This window comes from Bos indicus, chromosome 4, assembly GCF_029378745.1.
Source record: "Bos indicus isolate NIAB-ARS_2022 breed Sahiwal x Tharparkar chromosome 4, NIAB-ARS_B.indTharparkar_mat_pri_1.0, whole genome shotgun sequence".
NCBI lineage: Eukaryota > Metazoa > Chordata > Mammalia > Artiodactyla > Bovidae > Bos > Bos indicus.
Window position 1 is genome coordinate 78,048,209 of NC_091763.1, and position 18,198 is coordinate 78,066,406.

The following is an 18,198-nucleotide window of genomic DNA, read 5'->3' on the forward strand; positions in this document are numbered from 1 at the left end:
TCCTTGCTGTAAGGGACTCTCAAGAGTCTTCTCAGCACCACATTTCGAAAGCATCAATTCTTCAGTGCTCAGCCTTCTTTACAGTTCAACTCTCACATCCATACATGACTACTGGAAAAATCATAGCTTTGACTACACAGACCTTTGTCGGCAAAATGATTCTGTTTTTTAATATGTTGTCTAGGTTTGTCACAACTCTTCTTCCAAGGAGCAAGCATTTTTTAATTTCATGGCTACAGTCACCATCGGCAGTGATTTTGAAGCCTAAGAAAATAAAGTCTGTCTCTGTTTCCATTGTTTCACCATCTATTTGCCATGAAGTAATGGGACTGATTGCCATGATCTTAGTTTTCTGAATGTTGAGTTTTAAGCTAGCTTTTCACTTTCTTCTTTCACCTTCATCAAAATGCTCTTTAGTTCCCCTTCATTTTCTGCCATAAGGGTGGTGTCATCTGTATATCCGAAGTGAAGTGAAGTGAAGTGAAGTGAAAGTCTCTCAGTCCTGTCTGACCCTTTGCAACCCCAGAACTATACAGTCCATGGAATTCTCCAGGCCAGAATACTGGAGTGGGTAGCCATTTCCTTCTCCAGGGTATCTTTTCAACGCAGGGATCAAACCCAGGTCTCCCACATTGCAGGCAGATTCTTTACCAGCTGAGCCATAAGGGAAGTCCCTGCATATCTGAGGTTATTGATATTTTTCCTGGCAATTTTGATTCCAGCTTGAGCTTCGTCCAACTCATGTCATGTTTGGGATATTTTAATTAATTTTTGATGGCTATGAGGCTCAACAGGGAACAGGAGCAGCCAAGGATGGAACCCAGGTCTCCCACACTGCAGGCAGATTCTTTACCAGCTGAGCCACAAGGGAAGCACTATTGTTTCATGAAACAACATGAAACAATTTCATGCATGGCTGCATGAAACAAGAGTGCAGCCTTAGAGCATGGTCTTGGTTCTGCCTCAAGGGATACTCATAACAAGATCTTTGAGCTCTTTACAGAATTAAAACCCTCAACAAATGGAAGATTGTCAGCATTCTTCATTCTAGAAAAGACTACCTGAGGCCAGACTAATGGAACCAGAGAAGCTCATCAAGAGATTACTTGATACTAGATCAAAGGAGTGCAGGCCCTGCACTTACCCTAATCTTAACAGCAACCCCACCCTTTGAACTATTACTCTAAAACTCCTCACTAAATCCTCCTCGGTTGGAACACACAGTTTCTGAGGGGCATGAGCCTGCTGTGATCTTCTCTGCCTGGCAAAGCAATAAAGCTAATCTTTTCTCCTTCATCCAAAACTCTGTCTCTGAGATTCGATTTGTCTCTGGTGCACAGAGGCCAAGTTTTTGTCATCAAGTCCATGGTGGGCCCCAGGCTGAGAAGCCTGAGTTTAGAAAGCACAAGACAGGCAGAGAACTCATCTGGAGGCAGCCGATGAGAGTTTTGACAATATGATTAGAAGGACAGTGGGGAGAGGAGAGGCTTGTACCATTAGACAGTAAAGGGGAGAACTTGGCGACTGATTAGAAGAGGGTGTTGAGGAAAAGAGAGGAGTTCCTTTGGCTGATCTCTTTCTTTGTACTCTGAATTTAGAATCACTTTCTTACAGACTATAAAATTCCTCAAAATCACTGTCCTTCAGACCTAGTTTTTGTCATTTATCGCCAGTAAGTCCAGCTAAGGATGGAAGAATGACAAGAGTTTGGTTTTTGTATCTAAATCTATGTGGCTGAAGGGGAAAAAAAAAAAAACCTGCTTTAATTCTACTTATTAAAAATAGCTATTAAATTAATGTGTTGCACATGATAGTGTATTTATGTCAATACCACATTTTCAATTTATCCTACCCTCCCCTTCCTCTGCTGTGTCTACAAGTGCATTCTCTACATCTGCATCTCCATTTTTCCCCTGTAAATAGGTTCATCAGTACTATTTTTTCTGGATTCCATATATATGCATTAATATATGATATTTGTGATGACCTAGAGGGGTGGGATGTGGATGGAGAGAGGAGCAAGGCAGAGGGGATATATATATATATATATATATATATAAACACACACACACACACAATTATGACTGATTCGCACTGTTGTACAGCAGAAACCAACATAACATTGTAAAGCAATTATCCTCCAATTAAAAAAAATAATGTACTGCAAAGCTTTGGGTAAATTAAATCATAGGAAGTATGTCAGCTGCCTTTCCATCTGGGTCAGACAGTCTGATCAGTGGAAGACAAGGGCTGCATTTTGCACAGAGCTCTTTGCAGCCACCCACTCCCTCTGACTAAACAGACAGGCAATGTGAGGGCTCACCCGGGGAGGGATGTGCATGGTTCAGCTACAGGAGTGTGTAGTGAGACTGCGACAATATTTACTCCTTGAAAAATGAATGATGCTCCTGAAAAGATGCTTATAAATTGATTTTACTTTCATACAAACTATCTCCTCAATGACTTGCTTTAAAATTTCTGAGGTGTATTTTAAAATATAAAAATGTGTTTAGGTTCTAAGCAAAATGTGTGTCTCTCTCTAGGGCAACATCTGCTGTCCCATGACATGGCACTCAGATCTTCCATGAAAAACTAAGAAAAGCCCACTTAGGTCCACAGATGCCCAGGTACTCTGCCACATCAGGGCCCTCACATCCCCACGGCAGCAACAGCTGCCCTCCCCTAGATACATCGTGGAGGTTCCTCCTCCCTACAACTTGCTGAATGATGTGATGAGTGGGCACCTCCCTTTATCTCATATCTGGAGGGGAGTTCTTACTCTTTCATTAAATACTGGTCAGCATCAAGAACCTGTTATCTCTCCTCTCTGCCTTTCCAAGGGCTGTGTGGGAAGCCCAGGCCCACTCTCTGGTTGCCTACATTGTGATCTTCTAAGACAATGTCTCTAAGCAACAGACTCATTTGGGCACAAGAAGTAAACGGAAGTACTTCTGGTCTAGTTCTTCTCTCACAAATATTTATTAAACTACAATCCACAGTTCAGCCACCATTTTGAACTATTCTCCATCCACCCCACAGGTACTTTTTATGGGACAGTGATTTCCTCTTAAAATACCCTGAATGAAGGGATTAAACCCATTCTTACAGGTACAGACTCATTATTTTTGGCACTTTTAATTTTTCTGTATATTGTTCAAATATGCATTCAGCTTCTCTATATGATACTGATACTGAAATCTATGTATTTTTGCAACCAGAGAGCTGGAGGAGACCCACAGAGAAACAGGATTTGCTCATGAGACTCATAATACCAATCAATTCTTACTGTATCCTCACTACATGCTGGGCCAGTGCTGAGAACATCACTGGCATCACTTCATCTCATCCTCACATAACCTTCTAACAGTCCAATGAAACAGATCCTATTTTTATCATCCCTCTATACTGCTGTAGATTCAGAAATGGAGCCTCCCTCAGAGAAGTTAAAGGCCACCAAGTTAAAAGGCCAAGCCAGGGCCTCGAACCATACCTATTGGGTACAAGTGTTTTATGGATGGCCTGCCACATGCCAGGTATTATTCTAGCTGGTGCTGGGAACCAGCTCTGAATAGAACAGGCAAATGCATCCTTGACCTTAGAGGTTATACTTTAATAGGGGGACTAAACACACAGAAATTGCACCATGAACACCATGAGTGAAAACAAAGCACGATGGAGCCTGGAGAGTGCCTGTACGTGTGTGGAGACTCTTTTACATTGGGTGCTTACAGAGACCACTGAGAAGGTGACGTTGAGAAAAATCCTAAATGAAAAGATGCAGTAAGCCATTTCAATATCTGGGGGACATGTTCCTCACATGAAGAACAAAGGCCCTAAGAGCAGACTGGCTTACTGAACTCAAGGGTGGGAAAGACAACCAGTAATACTAGAAATAGGTGGAAAAGGAGGGGCAGCAGTAGGCGGGGGCAGGCTGCCTAGGACTGGAAGGTTATGGAAAGAATGTTGAACAGAAAAGCCAATTTTGAGCAGAAACATTATGTGATGAGCTGACAAAGTTCCAACAGAGAGGAGAATTGGCTATGCAGGAGACAGATGCTAATCTCAGGATCAGAGTTTCTTAGAAGGCAAGATGAGCTAGCATCCTATGTATAAATTGACAGTTTGACCCGGGACAGTGGGAATGAGAAGGAACAGAGCTTGTGAGCCCGCGTTCAGGCAGGCTAGTGCAGTGGGCTGTGTGCAGGCAAGCTGATTGGGGTCTGATGGCGTCTATTTTCTCAGCGAAGGAAAGCGGGTCATCATGGTGGAGAGGGGGCAGGTGCTATAGATTTGAGGAAAATGAAGAAAATATGAAATAGCCTTCTTTGAATGTAGGAAAAGTTGAGTGCTCCTTGGGAGTGCTAAAGGGCTCTTGAGATTTGTGGTTATAAAAATTCTTTTACTTCCTAGAACAAGGGTGGGCAAAATTGGGTTTAACCATGGCTGGACTTTGCCAGGTGAGAGTGACAAAGAGATGAATGGGTCAGTGATAAGGCTAAAGAGGGAGGTGAAACATGTGTGTGATCATGTAGTTAAGATCAACAGATTTGGGGCAGGCCAGTGAGCTGCAAAGCGGGGAGAGGATGGTCTAAGAGTGGTATACTGGGATCTGAGAATTCGGAAGTGATGCAACCACTCGTGTTGGGAAGACCTAGACCAGAACCATAGGAGTCAATGGCTGAGGAAGGTTGGCCATAGGAACTGAGAGGCCAGAATGTGGGAGAGATTGTCTCTTTAATATGAATACGGAAGCCATCAAGAAATACAACAGAATTATCTCTTAGCTGCATTTTATAGTACAATTATGGATAATAAGAACAGTGGTCACTGATTTTTGTTCATGTCTTTATTCAGGATTAAACTTGTAGAGGATAAAACTCAGGACCCATAACTACCACATCTGGACCTTAATTCTACATGAGTAATTCTGATGGTCAGGAGTATAAATTCATTTCTTGGCATCTCTGTTTTACTGTTTAGGAAATACAGAGCAGTGGGGTATTTTCTCTAGTATTTGGCAACAAATTCTTGTTAAATGAATGAGAAAAGTGTTAGTCCCATTTTAATTTGTGCAGCCCAAGTAAGAAGAAAAAATATGGGAAAATGATACTATACATTACTTTATTCCATTATTTCCCTACATTATTCAAGAAAAGATTTTAAGAGTGGGAATTGAGTGTGCAAAGGAATAAGGCAAAAAATGCCAAATAACTGTTGGGGTTGGGTATGCTGTTGGCTTGAAAAAGCGCCTTTCCTGCCCTTCAAATGCCCACAGCTAGTAAGTCAGACAGCAGAGATTTGAATCCAGTTTTGTTTGATTTCAGTGTGATCATCACTTCTTGTTCCTATTAGTTCAACAAAGTGAACTAATGTTCAATGAAGTGGACAGCGTATTTGTGCATACACATCCCTCCCTCCAAATAAGCAATAATTATCCCCAAGTCCTGCATCTGGAATGGAGGTTATCCATACCTTTCTTTTCAGCTTGAAGTGTTTCAAAAAGGCAAATTTGGGACGTCTGAGGGCACAATGCAGAATCTTCCTAAGGCAGGTTATCTGAGAGAACTCTACCCATAAACCACATGGTTGTTTCAGGTTATAAACAACTCTTTGAAATGTTAGTCTCCCAGTTGAGAAAACCTCCTTATTTCTCCTCACCAGTAGTCATTATGCCCTAAGAAAGCAAAATCACCTCATTTTGGCTAAGCCTTTAGAAAAAGGCAATTAAAGAAACTTACAATTGCTAGAAAGGGTCTAGAAAGAAAAAAGAATAATAGTTTCAAATAGTTTAAGAAAAAATATTAGGTTAATGTTGACAATTTTAAGCAAGCAAGATTTTTTTTTTGTCATTTGAAAGTGTAACACACACAAACCATACAGTTGTTTGAAAAATTAGAGAGGCTCCAATGAAACTCAGGGAGTCTTTAAAATAACCCGGTAGTGGCTATGTGCACATGCATCTATTTGGGTGCACAAATACCTGAACCCCTAAACTGAAGTATTAGTGCTAAGATTATACTAACCTCCTCTGAAAGGCAGTCTTCTTTAGGTTCTGACAGAGCAGCCATTTTCGTCAAAGTTAGTTGTGGTCAAGAACATGGGCAGGGAAACTGTCCACAGCCCTGGGGGAGGTATAAAAAACTCTAGGGGTCAGACTCTGCTCTCAGTCCTAGCGCTGCCTGATAATTCTGACTTACCCTTGGCTGAGCACAGACAGAGCCTTTACACCCTCACATGCCTGAGGACTTTACTCATTTAAGGGCTTCTGGTCCCTCTGTTAAGAGCAACACAGACAAACTCCAAAGTAGAAAAAAGATCTACCTCTGTGATTAAGATGCAAGGACTGGCTTCTGAGTTTTGGGACTGCTTAATGAAAAAGCCCTGGAGAAGAGCCCTAATCTAAAAGTGGGGACCCTGTCTTCCTCCCCAGGCAGCCCAATGCAACCTTAAATCCTGGGCTCAGTTCAGGTGGTTGAAAGGGGTCAGACCTAATGATCTACTAGACCCAAGATTAATTATTGCGAGGGGTAGGGGCAGCAACAAACTTTGGAGTAAGCACATTTGAGGGCTCGGCTCCTTGGGTCAGTCTTGCAGATCATGTGTTTTGAACCAAAGAAATTAAAAGAGTAGAGTTAATCTGCCTGTTAATCAACCTGAACTTTGCTTTCTGCATAGACCAAGAAAGGCAAAAGCCCTGATGTCAATTTATTGTACAGGATAACCATGGAACTTTTAATTATGTCTGAAAAGTGGCTGGTGTGGAAGTGGCCAGTGGAAGGCAGCCCTCTGGGTGTGGGGAGGAGACCACCTGGGCTGTGCTTCTCTCTCTGGCCAGCATCTCAACCAGTGTGGCTGGGGGCTATTTTCCTGCTTGAAGTAGGGGAGAACTTGGACCCTCCTTGCCAATCCCAGGTATCTCTGACCTACTGGTGCTCGACACACTGCCTTCATCACTCTGCTTGTGGGTCAGGTTTAATTTACTTACTTTCTCTCAGACTCTTTCCCTGAAGGAGTGCTTTTCCCAGAGTGTGACTGCTGAGTTGAACACTTGAGTTGAAAGGTGCAAATCTGGAGTCAGCATCTTTGTAATTTGAGATTTCTTATCCCTCAGTGAAATGTTAAAAAAAAAAAAAAAAAAGCAAACTTTTTATAGAAAGGCCATTTAGAATTTGAAAACCAGAATGTTTGGCTAGACTGTCGTCAATCTGACGGCCATTTATCAGGCACTTTCTGTGTAAAAGCCGCAGTGCTGACTGGCTCTGAGGCCCATGGAGCCCAGGGGCTGGCTGGCCATCCTCTCCCCAGGACACTTGTTAATCTTACTGCAAAAGCCGGCTCCAAGGCCAGAGGCAATCAAAAGCCCTTCCTTTCGACAAGTTCCTGAGGCTCTTTTGAGTGGTGGAATTACAAGTGATATTTTCCTCTTTGTTTATAAGTATTTCCAAGGAGGATATACTATTTGTGTATTTTTTTAATGTTAAAAATGGTGATACCTTTTATACTTATTTTGGTCTTCATTGTAGTTCTAAAAATCTCTAGCGTTTCATGGTTAGTATTATAATGGATGAGTATAAAGTTGGTTTATTGGATTGTATAGAAACGATCAAGTTCATGTAAAGAAAAACAATATATGTAACTGAATATATACATATATGTGTATATGCCTGCATGTGTGCTAAGCTGCTTCAGTTGTGTCTGATTCTTTGTGACCCTGTGGACTGTAGACTACCAGGCTCCTCTGTCCATGGGATTCTCCAGGCAAGAATACTGGAGAGGGTTGCCATGCCTTCCTCCTGGGGATCTTCCTGAACCAGGGACTGAATCAGCATCTCTTACATCTCTTGCATTGGCGGCTGTTTTTTTTCTTTTTTTTACCACTAGAGCCACCTGGGAAGCGAGTGTGTGTGTGTATGTGTGTGTGTGTGTGTGTGTGTGTGTGTGTATGACTAGGGGAGACAGGACTGGTTCTTTTAGATCAGGGGTCTTCTCCAGTGTTGTTTCATTAAAGAGTCCCAGAAAATAAGAATCAAATCCTTTGTGTGTGTGTGTGTATAATCACAGTTACCAGGTAGACAGATGGACTATTACTGCTGGAACACAGGGACTGTGCAGCAGATGGCTGGGGTAGACTTTGTCAAGTCAGCCCAAGGAGACAGTGGGTCTCTGTTATGGACTGACTTGTGTCCCCCCACCAAATTCATTTGTTTAAATCCTAACTCCCTGTATTTGGAGACTGTGCCTTTAGAGAGGTAATTAATGTTAAATGAGGGCTTTAGAGTTGGGTCCTGATCCAAGAGGACTGGTGTCCTTACAAGAACAAGAAGAGATGCCAAGGATTCAGGCACTTAGAGAAAAGGCCATTTTTGTACACAATGAGAAGACAGTAGTCTGCAAGCCAAGAAGAGAGGCATCAAAAGAAACCAATCCTGTGAACACCTTGATTTGGACTTCCAGCCGCCAAAACTGGGACATGATAGAATGGCCATAGAGAAACAACTCTTCATAAGAGATCAGGGCGGCACCAGCAATCCTCAGTTTAAAAATGGCAAGCTGATTTTGGAAAAATTGAATAGCACTTCCCTTTAGAAACAGTGAGCTTAAGTCCACAGACCAAATGCAAAGGCAAAGTTCAAAAACTAAACTGAGTTCAGAAAGCAAAGGCTAGATTAAATTCAGCTCCACAACCACATAGCCAGTGGTCACTTAACCAAAAAGACCCTTCCCAACTGTCTCACCAATATGCCGTGAATCGATTAGAACAATACAAGTGAATCGCCTTTGAAGAATGCACCATGGTACAGAATAATAAAGGCCACCGGGAGTTTAACGATCACAAAACCCAACTGCACGTTAAAAGGCTGTCTTGCAGGAAAGTACATCCTCCCTTCTGCCATAGGACTCATCACTAACGAGGCAGTGGGAAGACTACTCTCCACTCCTGGCATCACATGGGCTTGGAGGTCAGGCTCTTGGATTAAGAAAAGAAACAAAAGTTGTGTATGGAAAGTACATTAAAGTGTCAACCCAAGTGTCTACTGATTTATACAAGAAAGTCACCTTGGAGAAGATAAGAGAAGAACAGTAACATGTCAGAGTGTTTCCAGATGTCTGCATTTTAAGCATAAGCCACGGGAGCAGACAAGGGATAACGCGGTGGGCCCAGTGCTGACTCAGAAGCAGGCCAGCTCCTTAACATGCCTGTCAAACAACCTGCTGTTTCCTTTCCTCAGACCTGAGCCCTTGTCTCTGATGTCACATCCCCTGGAAAGCCTAAGCCAGGTGACAAAGTGATCTCATCTCAAAGAGGGCTTTTCCTCAGTGTAACCTTAGGCAGTTTTCCGGGTACCTGGCACCTTTTATTTTTTCAGGCTTAGGTTGTATACCTCTCTGATGATGTAGATCACATTTTGCATTAGTCTGAGGAGCAGGTTAAAACCGGAGTTTCCAGTAGGCTGAGTTCAGAGAAGCCAAATGCCCCAGAGAGCTTCCTCCAAAAAGGACTTCCCGGAAGATAAGAATTCACTGGAATTCCAGGGCTGGACACACCCATAGCAGCCCACCTGAGCAGAAGGTGAGGAGCTCTCCCGTCTCGTTCCAGCCTTGAGCCAGCAGGCCAGTCCCATCCCTGGGCAAGACCCATCTTGGCTGAGGGATTCAGGCATCTGGGAGAAGCTGCCCCATCACTTGACTCACTGTGCTGTGGCGGAAACCGGCCAAGCCTGACTGGAGGGCTCTTCCCGAATCAGCTAGACTCTGCCTTCAGCCTCTCTCTTCTCTGTTGTGTGTTCAAAGCCTTCTTGCTTTGTCCACCTCGATATTCAGCTCCAGTTTCACTGCTTCTATTCTGTTGCTCCTCCTGCCTGGACAACTGGCTCCCCTCTTTGGGGGATGGTCCTTACAGATGGAGCTGGAAGTTGGGCTCACCACTCTGGGGATATGTCCTCAGATTATCGCACTTAAGAGTTCTGACCCACCCCATAAAGTGACAAACATCACATATAAGTAGACAGGGTGAGTGCAGGGAGAAATGGTAGAGCCAGTGAACAGTGTAGCTGGTCCCTCCTCTCTTCTCCCTGCCCCGCCTGCTGCGTGTCCCCTCATGGGAAGCCCTGGAAAGCCCTGTCCACCCCCAGGATGGAGGCAGACAGGCTCCTGGTTCCCAAGCCTGTTTGTCTTACTGCCCCCACTGAGGACTCAACACAGTCATCTTTAGCACATGGAAAAAATGATTTGTGAAACAGCAAATGGTGTCTTTTGGAGCTGAGGTTCTTTCTAAATCATTCTTATTTCATTTCTCATTCAATTTCTCTTTCTTTTTACATAGGGGGAAAAACCCTCAAATCTTTTTTTACTTACACTAGTAAGTAAAAGTGATACTCTACTTACAAAGTCCTTAGTGGTTTCTGTTCAACTTTCCCCAGTCCGTCATTTTTAATTTATATGAAAGGAAAAGGAATGCCATTTGTAAGATTTCAGTTAGCCTCATCTGATGAATTGAGAACTAAGGTAAGAAGCAACACAAAGATAAAACCAGACTGTAATTTATGAAAAGACAGCATTTATCACCAGAGTACTCAACAGAGCCACCAGGTAGGAAACAGTGTGATTTAAATCTCCAATCTGCAGCTAGCTAACCGTGTGACCCTAGGTATATCACTTAAATTCCTCGGTAAAATTACACTTTCCTCATTTATATAAAGAAAAGAAGAAAAGGACCAGAGATTCTAGTCTTTTCTAGGCCTATCATTTTCTAATTCTATGACTAAAATCAGTCTAAAACTTTAAATTCTATTCCAGAAATTTACCTTAAGCCTAAAAAATTTAAACATCCAGTAATTTAAATATTTAACATCATGGAATTTTAAAGATGTATTCCTAAGAGAGACGTTTATTCACTGCAATTATGCGTGTGTGCTATATCACTTCAGTTGTGTCTGACTCTTTACGACCCTACAGACTGTAGCCCGCCAGGCTCCTCTGTCCATGGGATTCTCCAGGCAAGAATACTGGAATGGGTTGCCACATCCTCCTCAAGGGGACCTTCCCAAGTCAGGGATCGAACCTGCATCTCTTATGTCTCCTCTGTTGGCAGGTGGGTTCTTTACCACTAACGCCACCTGGGAAGCCCAATTATGTGTGAGTCTATTAGAAACATCTGGTTATCTAGTGAAGCCTGATATTTCTCTAACAAAAAGTGGGATGTATGCGTTCTGATAAGTTTATTTGGGATCTCATTTCACTGCCTGATTTTGAGATGTGCTTCTGTCTGTCTGAATCTATCATTATATGTATCAATATAGATATTTTCAGAATCTATCAATATATCTCCACATTTGTGTGGAGATTCCCCACCCCCAGCACACATACATTAAAACATAAGAACAGAATAGCAAAGTAAAGAAGCACCAGAGTTAGTTCTAAGAGGACAAAAGAGGAGGACACAGGACTTACAGGAGCTGCTGAGTTTTTGACGGTGACACTGGGGGTGGTGGCTCGCAAGGCTCCACTTACTCCATGGTAGTATTTGAAGCAGATCTTAGTTTCAGCTGAAAGACAAAAATAAAATGGGACTGAGAAGTAGAGTGTAACCCTGGAAGAAAGGGCCAGGGCCAGAGAGGACACCCCCAGGAACTGCCACCCAATTCCTCCCACCCAGGCAGCCACCCCGACAGCCTTGCTTTACTTGTGGCCTCATGGTCCAACTTTTTTCTGAATGTGCATCATCAAAATTTGTTTTGGTCTTAGTGTTTTTGAACCCAAGGCAAATCTATCATTTAGACTTTTCAGCATTCATCCTATCCCATTAGAAGTTATTGCTTTTAAACCCTCAGTTTTAAGATTTTAGGTGATTTGGTGATCACTACCAGTCTGTTTCTTCTATAATTTTCTCTTATTGAATTCATTGTGATTAGTATGTTGGCAATTTGAAGGAAGACTTTGAGAAATTATTGAAATACACAGAAGAAAGGCATATTTTCTGATGATGATCACTAGATAATAATGTGGAAACTCCATAACTTTTTAGCATTTTGTTTTGCAGAGGACAAAATCTGTGGCCAACTTGAGTTTGGTTCATTGGAAGGTGACCTGCTTTTCCCAATTTACTGTCAAAAGGGTTTTTTCTCTTTAAGTTTGAAAAATTTATTGGGCTTTGTCTTAGTCCTTTATATTAATTTTGTCTGGAACAACATGTGGACTCTCCCAATTTGAGTTCTTGTTTCTCAAATCTGGGAATTTGTCTTCAATTATAATGTATTTAAAAATAATGTCTACAATTTTCTTAGCATTCATTTTAATATGTTCATTATGGAAAATATGGACAATGAAGCAAAGTATAAAAAACACTTTTAAGAATGTGTTTTGCATACTTGAGTGTATACGCTTTATATAATAACACCTTTCGCTTTTTATTTTATTTTTTTTTCTTTTATTATTATTTTTTTTATAATTTTATTTTTAAACTTTACATAATTGTATTAGTTTTGCCAAATATCAAAATGAATCCATCACAGGTATACATGTGCTCCCCATCCTGAACCCTCCTCCCTCCTCCCTCCCCATACCATCCCTCTGGGTCGTCCCTGTGCACTAGCCCCAAGCATCCAGTATCGCACCTTTCGCTTTTTAAAGTAAATTGTTAATAAAGCATGTTCAACCATCTAAGGACCTGATGCTGGGAAAGACTGGGGGCCAGAGGAGAAGGAGGTGACAGAGGGTGAGATGGTTGGATAGCATCGCCCACTCAAAGGACATGAGTTTAAGCAAACTCTGGGAGATAGTAAAGGACAGGGGAGCCTGGTGTGTAGCAGCCCATGAGGTCTCAAGGAGTCAGACATGATTTAGTGATTGAACATCAACCATCAATTCAAAGCTTTGTAGATAACATTCCTTGTTCTATGGAATCTGAATCAATTTGTAACTTGAAAATATTTTCCTCATCTTGGAAATTTGGGATTATCCCTTAAAATTAATGCCTTTTTGAAAATTATTTTTAAGTTCAAGTTTGTTCTCTAGGATAATGGAGCAAAAGTTGCTTCTTATCTACCAACACTCATTCTCCTTTTCATCCTTAATGATTAAATTTCAGTTTTATTTTGGGTAGTAATGCCCAGCTAAAGAACGTTTTGTAGCCTCCCTTGCAGATCACATTTATGCTCTTTGCCATTGTTATTTGGGGGTTTCTAGCATATGTAGCTGAACCTAAACCTAGATGATATAGAAAAGTTTCTTTCAATATAGCATATAAAGCATATGAGAATTGCAATATTCTTCTTTAGAAGATAGGACTATTTAAGGATTCTCCCTTTCTGTGGCCAAATTGCTTTCTACAAAGCACTGTATACTTCGACCAGAAAATGTAACTCTGATCAACTCTTTAATCCTTGCTGACATTGAATATTATCAATTAAATATAAGTTTAAAATAGCATCTCATTTTTATTCTAAAAGATTTTAATCAACTTTTAATTAGCCATTGTATTTAGTGTTTTTTTTTAATCCATTGAACTGCAGTTAAGATTTCCCACTGCCAAATGTTTGCCTTTTGCAGACATATTCTTACTTTACTTTAAAATATCAATATTTTAAGTTTCCTTTCTTCTTCATCCTTGCAGTGCAGTGATTTTGCATATCTGTTGATTGCCTTTTAAGCTCTTGGTGGACAATCTTTTAACTTAGTTCCATATTCTCCAAGGCACCCCGCATAAGGTCTACATACAGAGATCTATAGGTCTACACATCCTGATTACAGAAAAACCTGAACAAACTTTTTGGCTAAGTCAATATTACTGTTTTAGCCTGAGAGGCAGGTATTTTCTTGGGCTCCAAAATCACTGTGGATGGTGACTGAAGCCATGAAATTAAAAGATGCTTTCTCCTTGGAAGGAAAGCAATGACAAACCTAGACAGTGTATTAAAAAGCAGAGACTTTACTTTGCCTACAAAGGTCCATATAGTCAAAGCTACAGTTTTCCCAGTAGTCATGGACAGATAGATGTGAGAGCTGGACAATAAAAAAAGGCTGAGCACCAAAGAATTGATCTCTTCGAACTGTGGTTCGAAGAGAGTCCAAGAGAGTCCCTTGGACTGTAAGGAGATCAAACCAGTCACTCCTAAAGGAAATCAATCCTGAATATTCATTGGAAGGACTGATGCTGAAATTCCAATATTTTGGCCACCGGATATGAAAAGCCAACTCTTTGGAAAAGACTCCAATTGAAGGTAGGAGAAGGGGACAAGAGAGGATGGGATGGTTGGATGGCATCACTGACTCGATGGACATGAGTTTGAGCAAACTGCAGGAGATGGTGAGGGACAGGGAAGCCTGGCGTGCTGCAGTCCATGGGGTTGCAAAGAGTCAGACATGACTGAATGACTGAACCACAATGACAAGGGATCACGGAGGCACCCTGAGCAGTGAACCAGGTCACCACACTGAGTCACTGCAGTTCAGAATATGAGTTACTCTGCCTGTAAATGCCAGAGAGATGGGCATGGAGGAGCCAAATGGCTTCACTTCAAGTTTAGTTGTGTGGAGGAAAATTTTATATAGCAGGTATCCCAGAAAGGCACTACTAGCTTTCCTTTCAAAGTAAATTATTCCAATGCTTTCACATAAAAAGGTCAGGGAAATTATATACAATCTTTTATTGAATCCTATTGCTAGGTGAGAGGGTCAGTGCATGTTTAGAGCCAAGAATTCATGGAAACCTTCAAAGTATTATGATTGTTTTCTGAAAAACTACTGGTAAATTTTTCTTTTTCTTAAGCGTTTTAAGATTCCAGTATTCAGCAACTTAATTTACTAATGGATTTTCCTTTTATTTAACCTAAATAGCTCCTGCTGTTTAAACGATTTCCTATTCAAACTTGAAAGAGATACTCAATTGTTTTTTGGATGTGAGAGCTGGACCATAAAGAAGGCTGAGCACCAAAGAACTGATGCTTTCAAACTGTGGTGCTGGAGAAGATTCTTGAGAGTCCCTTGGACAGCAAGGAGATTAAAACAGTCAATCCTAAAGGGAATCAACCCTGAACACTCATTGGAAGGACTGATGCTGAAGCTCTAATACTTTGGCCACCTGATACAAAGAGCCGGCTCTTTGGAAAACAACCTGATGCTGAGAAAATTGAGGGCAGGAGGAGAAGGAGGTGACAGGATGAGATGGTTGGATGGCATCATCAACTCAATGGACATGAGTCTGAGCAAACTTCAGGAGATAGTGAAGGACACTGGGGTGCTGCAGTCCATGGGGTCTCAAAGAGTCAGACATGACTGAGTGACTGAATAACAATTTGAGATGGTCTCTATAGAGAAGTTACCTACAATTGTTAAAACACATGAACAATATCATATACAGATGATTTATGGTATGGATTTTAGAATATCACTTTGTCTTGCAAACTTCCATGCTTCTTTGGTGACTGTTATATTCAACTGGTCTGTTTGATTAGCCCCACACTGAAATTTTCCAGGAGGAGACTAGGCACTATTTATCTTTATATTTCCAGTGACATGTCATGCAGCGATTCTCAAGAAACGGCTGTTGAAAAATGACTGATGAAATATTGGTTTCATTTGATTGACTCCACTGCCTTCCTTAACCCAAGAGCAGCTACACTGCCCTCATTACCAAAATGCCAGTCCATGTGCCTGACACCCAGTGAAGCTGCTGCTGTTGCTGCTGCTAAGTCGCTTCAGTCGTGTCCGACTCTGTGCGACCCCACAGACGTCAGCCCACCAGGCTCCCCCATCCCTGGGATTCTCCAGGCAAGAACACTGGAGTGGGTTGCCATTTCCTTCTCCAATGCATGAAAGTGAAAAGTGAAAGTGAAGTTGCTCAGTCATGTCCGACTCCTAGTGACCCCATGGACTGCAGCCTACCAGGCTCCTCTGTCCATGGGATTTTCCAGGCAAGAGTACTGGAGTGGCGTGCCATTGCCATCTCTGCACAGTGAAGCTAATCATTACCAAAACATCAGGGTTTGGAGCAGAGAAGGCTTTATTGAGGGCCATGCAAGAAGACGGTGACTTGTGCCTTTAAAACCCCAAACTCCCTGAAAGCTTTCAGCAAAGCCCTTTTCTAGGAAAGGTGAGGGAGGGGCACAGTGAATTGTTGCACACTTCTTGGTGTCAGATCCTTTGCTCTTGAGATCAGGTCATGGTCATGTAACGATGTCCCTGTAAACCTCCACCAAACAAATTCTCTGTTATGACAAGAAAGGTCAGGGTCCCCAGGCACAACTTTCACCTTTTGAGGTCCAGATCCTGGCTAAGAAGAGGCAGATCTCAGCTGGAGGCTCCCTCAGGGCCAGGTCCCCAGACTATGCCAGCTGTCATCACTGAGGGAGCCAGGCACCCAGAACTCATCTGGCCCTCAGGCTCCTCAGGCTGCCCAAATAACCAGTGCCAAGTCTCACCGACTTCACAGGCAGACTGCTGCTGCCACTAGGTCACAGAGACAAGGATGAGGGAGAGGTTCAGTGCTGCCTCAAGGCTTGGACCAAGGCCAGTGGACAGCCTTGGCCAGGGCTCTGGAGTTTTGTAGGACACAGCCCCCAGCCTGTTCCCCGGGCCTCTCAGTTCACCTGTAATCCAAGTCTCCATCTCTTACCTCACCCCCCACCTCCTACCTCACTCTCTGCCTGATGACCACCACTCCACTGACCATTGGCTAACTGAGCCACTAATGGCTGCTCACTGACAGCAGCTTGCATTGGGGAGGGGCCTACTGCAGTTCCAACCAATGGCTGAGAAGGACTGTTAATGGTTGCTCACTGACAAACAGGGCTTCCCAAGTGGTTCAGTGGCAAAGAATCTGCCTGCAATGCAGGAGACGTGGGTTTGATCCCTGGGTTGGGAAGATCCTCTGGAGAAGGAAATGGCAACTCACTCCAGTTTTCTTGCCTGGGAAATCCCATGGACAGAGGAGCCTGGCGGGCTCCAGTTCATGGGGTCGTGAAGAGTCAGACATGACTAAGCAACTAAACAACAACACTGCGAGCTGCTCACAATGGCACCCCACTCCAGTACTCTTGCCTGGAAAATCCCATGGACAGAGGAGCCTGGTGGGCTCCAGTCCATGGAGTTGCTAAGAGTCGGACACGACTGAGCGACTTCACTCTCACTTTTCACTTTCATGCATTGGAGAAGGAAATGGCAACCCACTCCAGTGTTCTTGCTTGGAGAATCCCAGGGATGGGGGAGCCTGGTGGGCTGCCGTCTATGGGGTCGCACAGAGTCGGACACGACTGAAGCGACTTAGCAGCAGCAGCCGCAGCACTTAGAGGAGGGGCCTGGCATGGAGCAATGGCTGAGTGACCATTAATGGTCTGGCACTAACTGTTGCCTGATAACAGGGCATGTGTGGAGTGGGTAACCGCTGGCAGCAATAGCCATGTGCTAAGAGCTGTGTGCAGTTGTGTTCTATTACATTCTAGTGGTCCTAATGCTTCATAGATAATTTCCTATGGCCTAATTTTTGAAATGTGGTGCTGGAGAAGACTCTTTAGAGTCCCTTGGACTGCAAGGAGATCCAACCAGTCCATCCTGAAGGAAATCAGTCCAGGGTGTTCATTGGAAGGACTGATGCTGAAACTGAAACTCTAATACTTTGGCCACCTGATGAGAAGAGCTGACTCATTTGAAAAGACCCTGTTGCGGGGAAAGATTGAGGGGGTGAGGAGAAGGGGACGACAGAGGATGAAATGGTTGGATGGCATCACCGACTCAATGGACATGACTTTGGGTAAACTCCTGGAGTTGGTGATGGACAGGGAGGCCTGGCATGCTGCAGTTCATGGGGTTGCAAAGAGTCTGACATGACTGAGGGACTGAACTGAACTGAAACTGAATATTACATGACTTTTAGAACAGATTCAAGCATAAAGACATTGTTACACTGTTGCTGCCTCTAACAAAAGTATCAGGGTGCAAAGGCCAAGAAATATTAGAGGGTTGTTGGTTGTTTTTTCAGATACTTCACCTAAGGGGGGTGAAGTTCTATCTTTCTCTGCTTTTCTAGTTAAAAATAACAATAATTTTAAAATGCCCTCAAAGTTTAAACACAAGGCATCTCTGTTATAACTATTTTGTTGTTTATTTGATTCATTATGTACGGAGTAGCAGAAGTCTAGGAAGGAAAAGTGATCTAAGGGAAGAGTAGGAATGTGGGATCAAATACACGCAAGTCCAATTCTT

The 18,198-nt window shown here is 42.7% G+C and overlaps 1 protein-coding gene across 8 annotated transcripts in view; it reads right to left on the reverse strand.

Moving 5' to 3' along the window:
* HECW1 (HECT, C2 and WW domain containing E3 ubiquitin protein ligase 1) overlaps window positions 1-18,198 on the reverse strand; it is a 481,556-nt gene that overhangs the window by 206,010 nt on the left and 257,348 nt on the right. For all 8 annotated transcript variants that reach the window (XM_070788041.1, XM_070788042.1, XM_070788040.1 and 5 more), the window contains one exon: window positions 11,452-11,546. In XM_070788041.1, coding sequence (XP_070644142.1) covers window positions 11,452-11,546 — 95 coding nt within the window. The remainder of the gene's footprint in view (window positions 1-11,451; window positions 11,547-18,198) is intronic.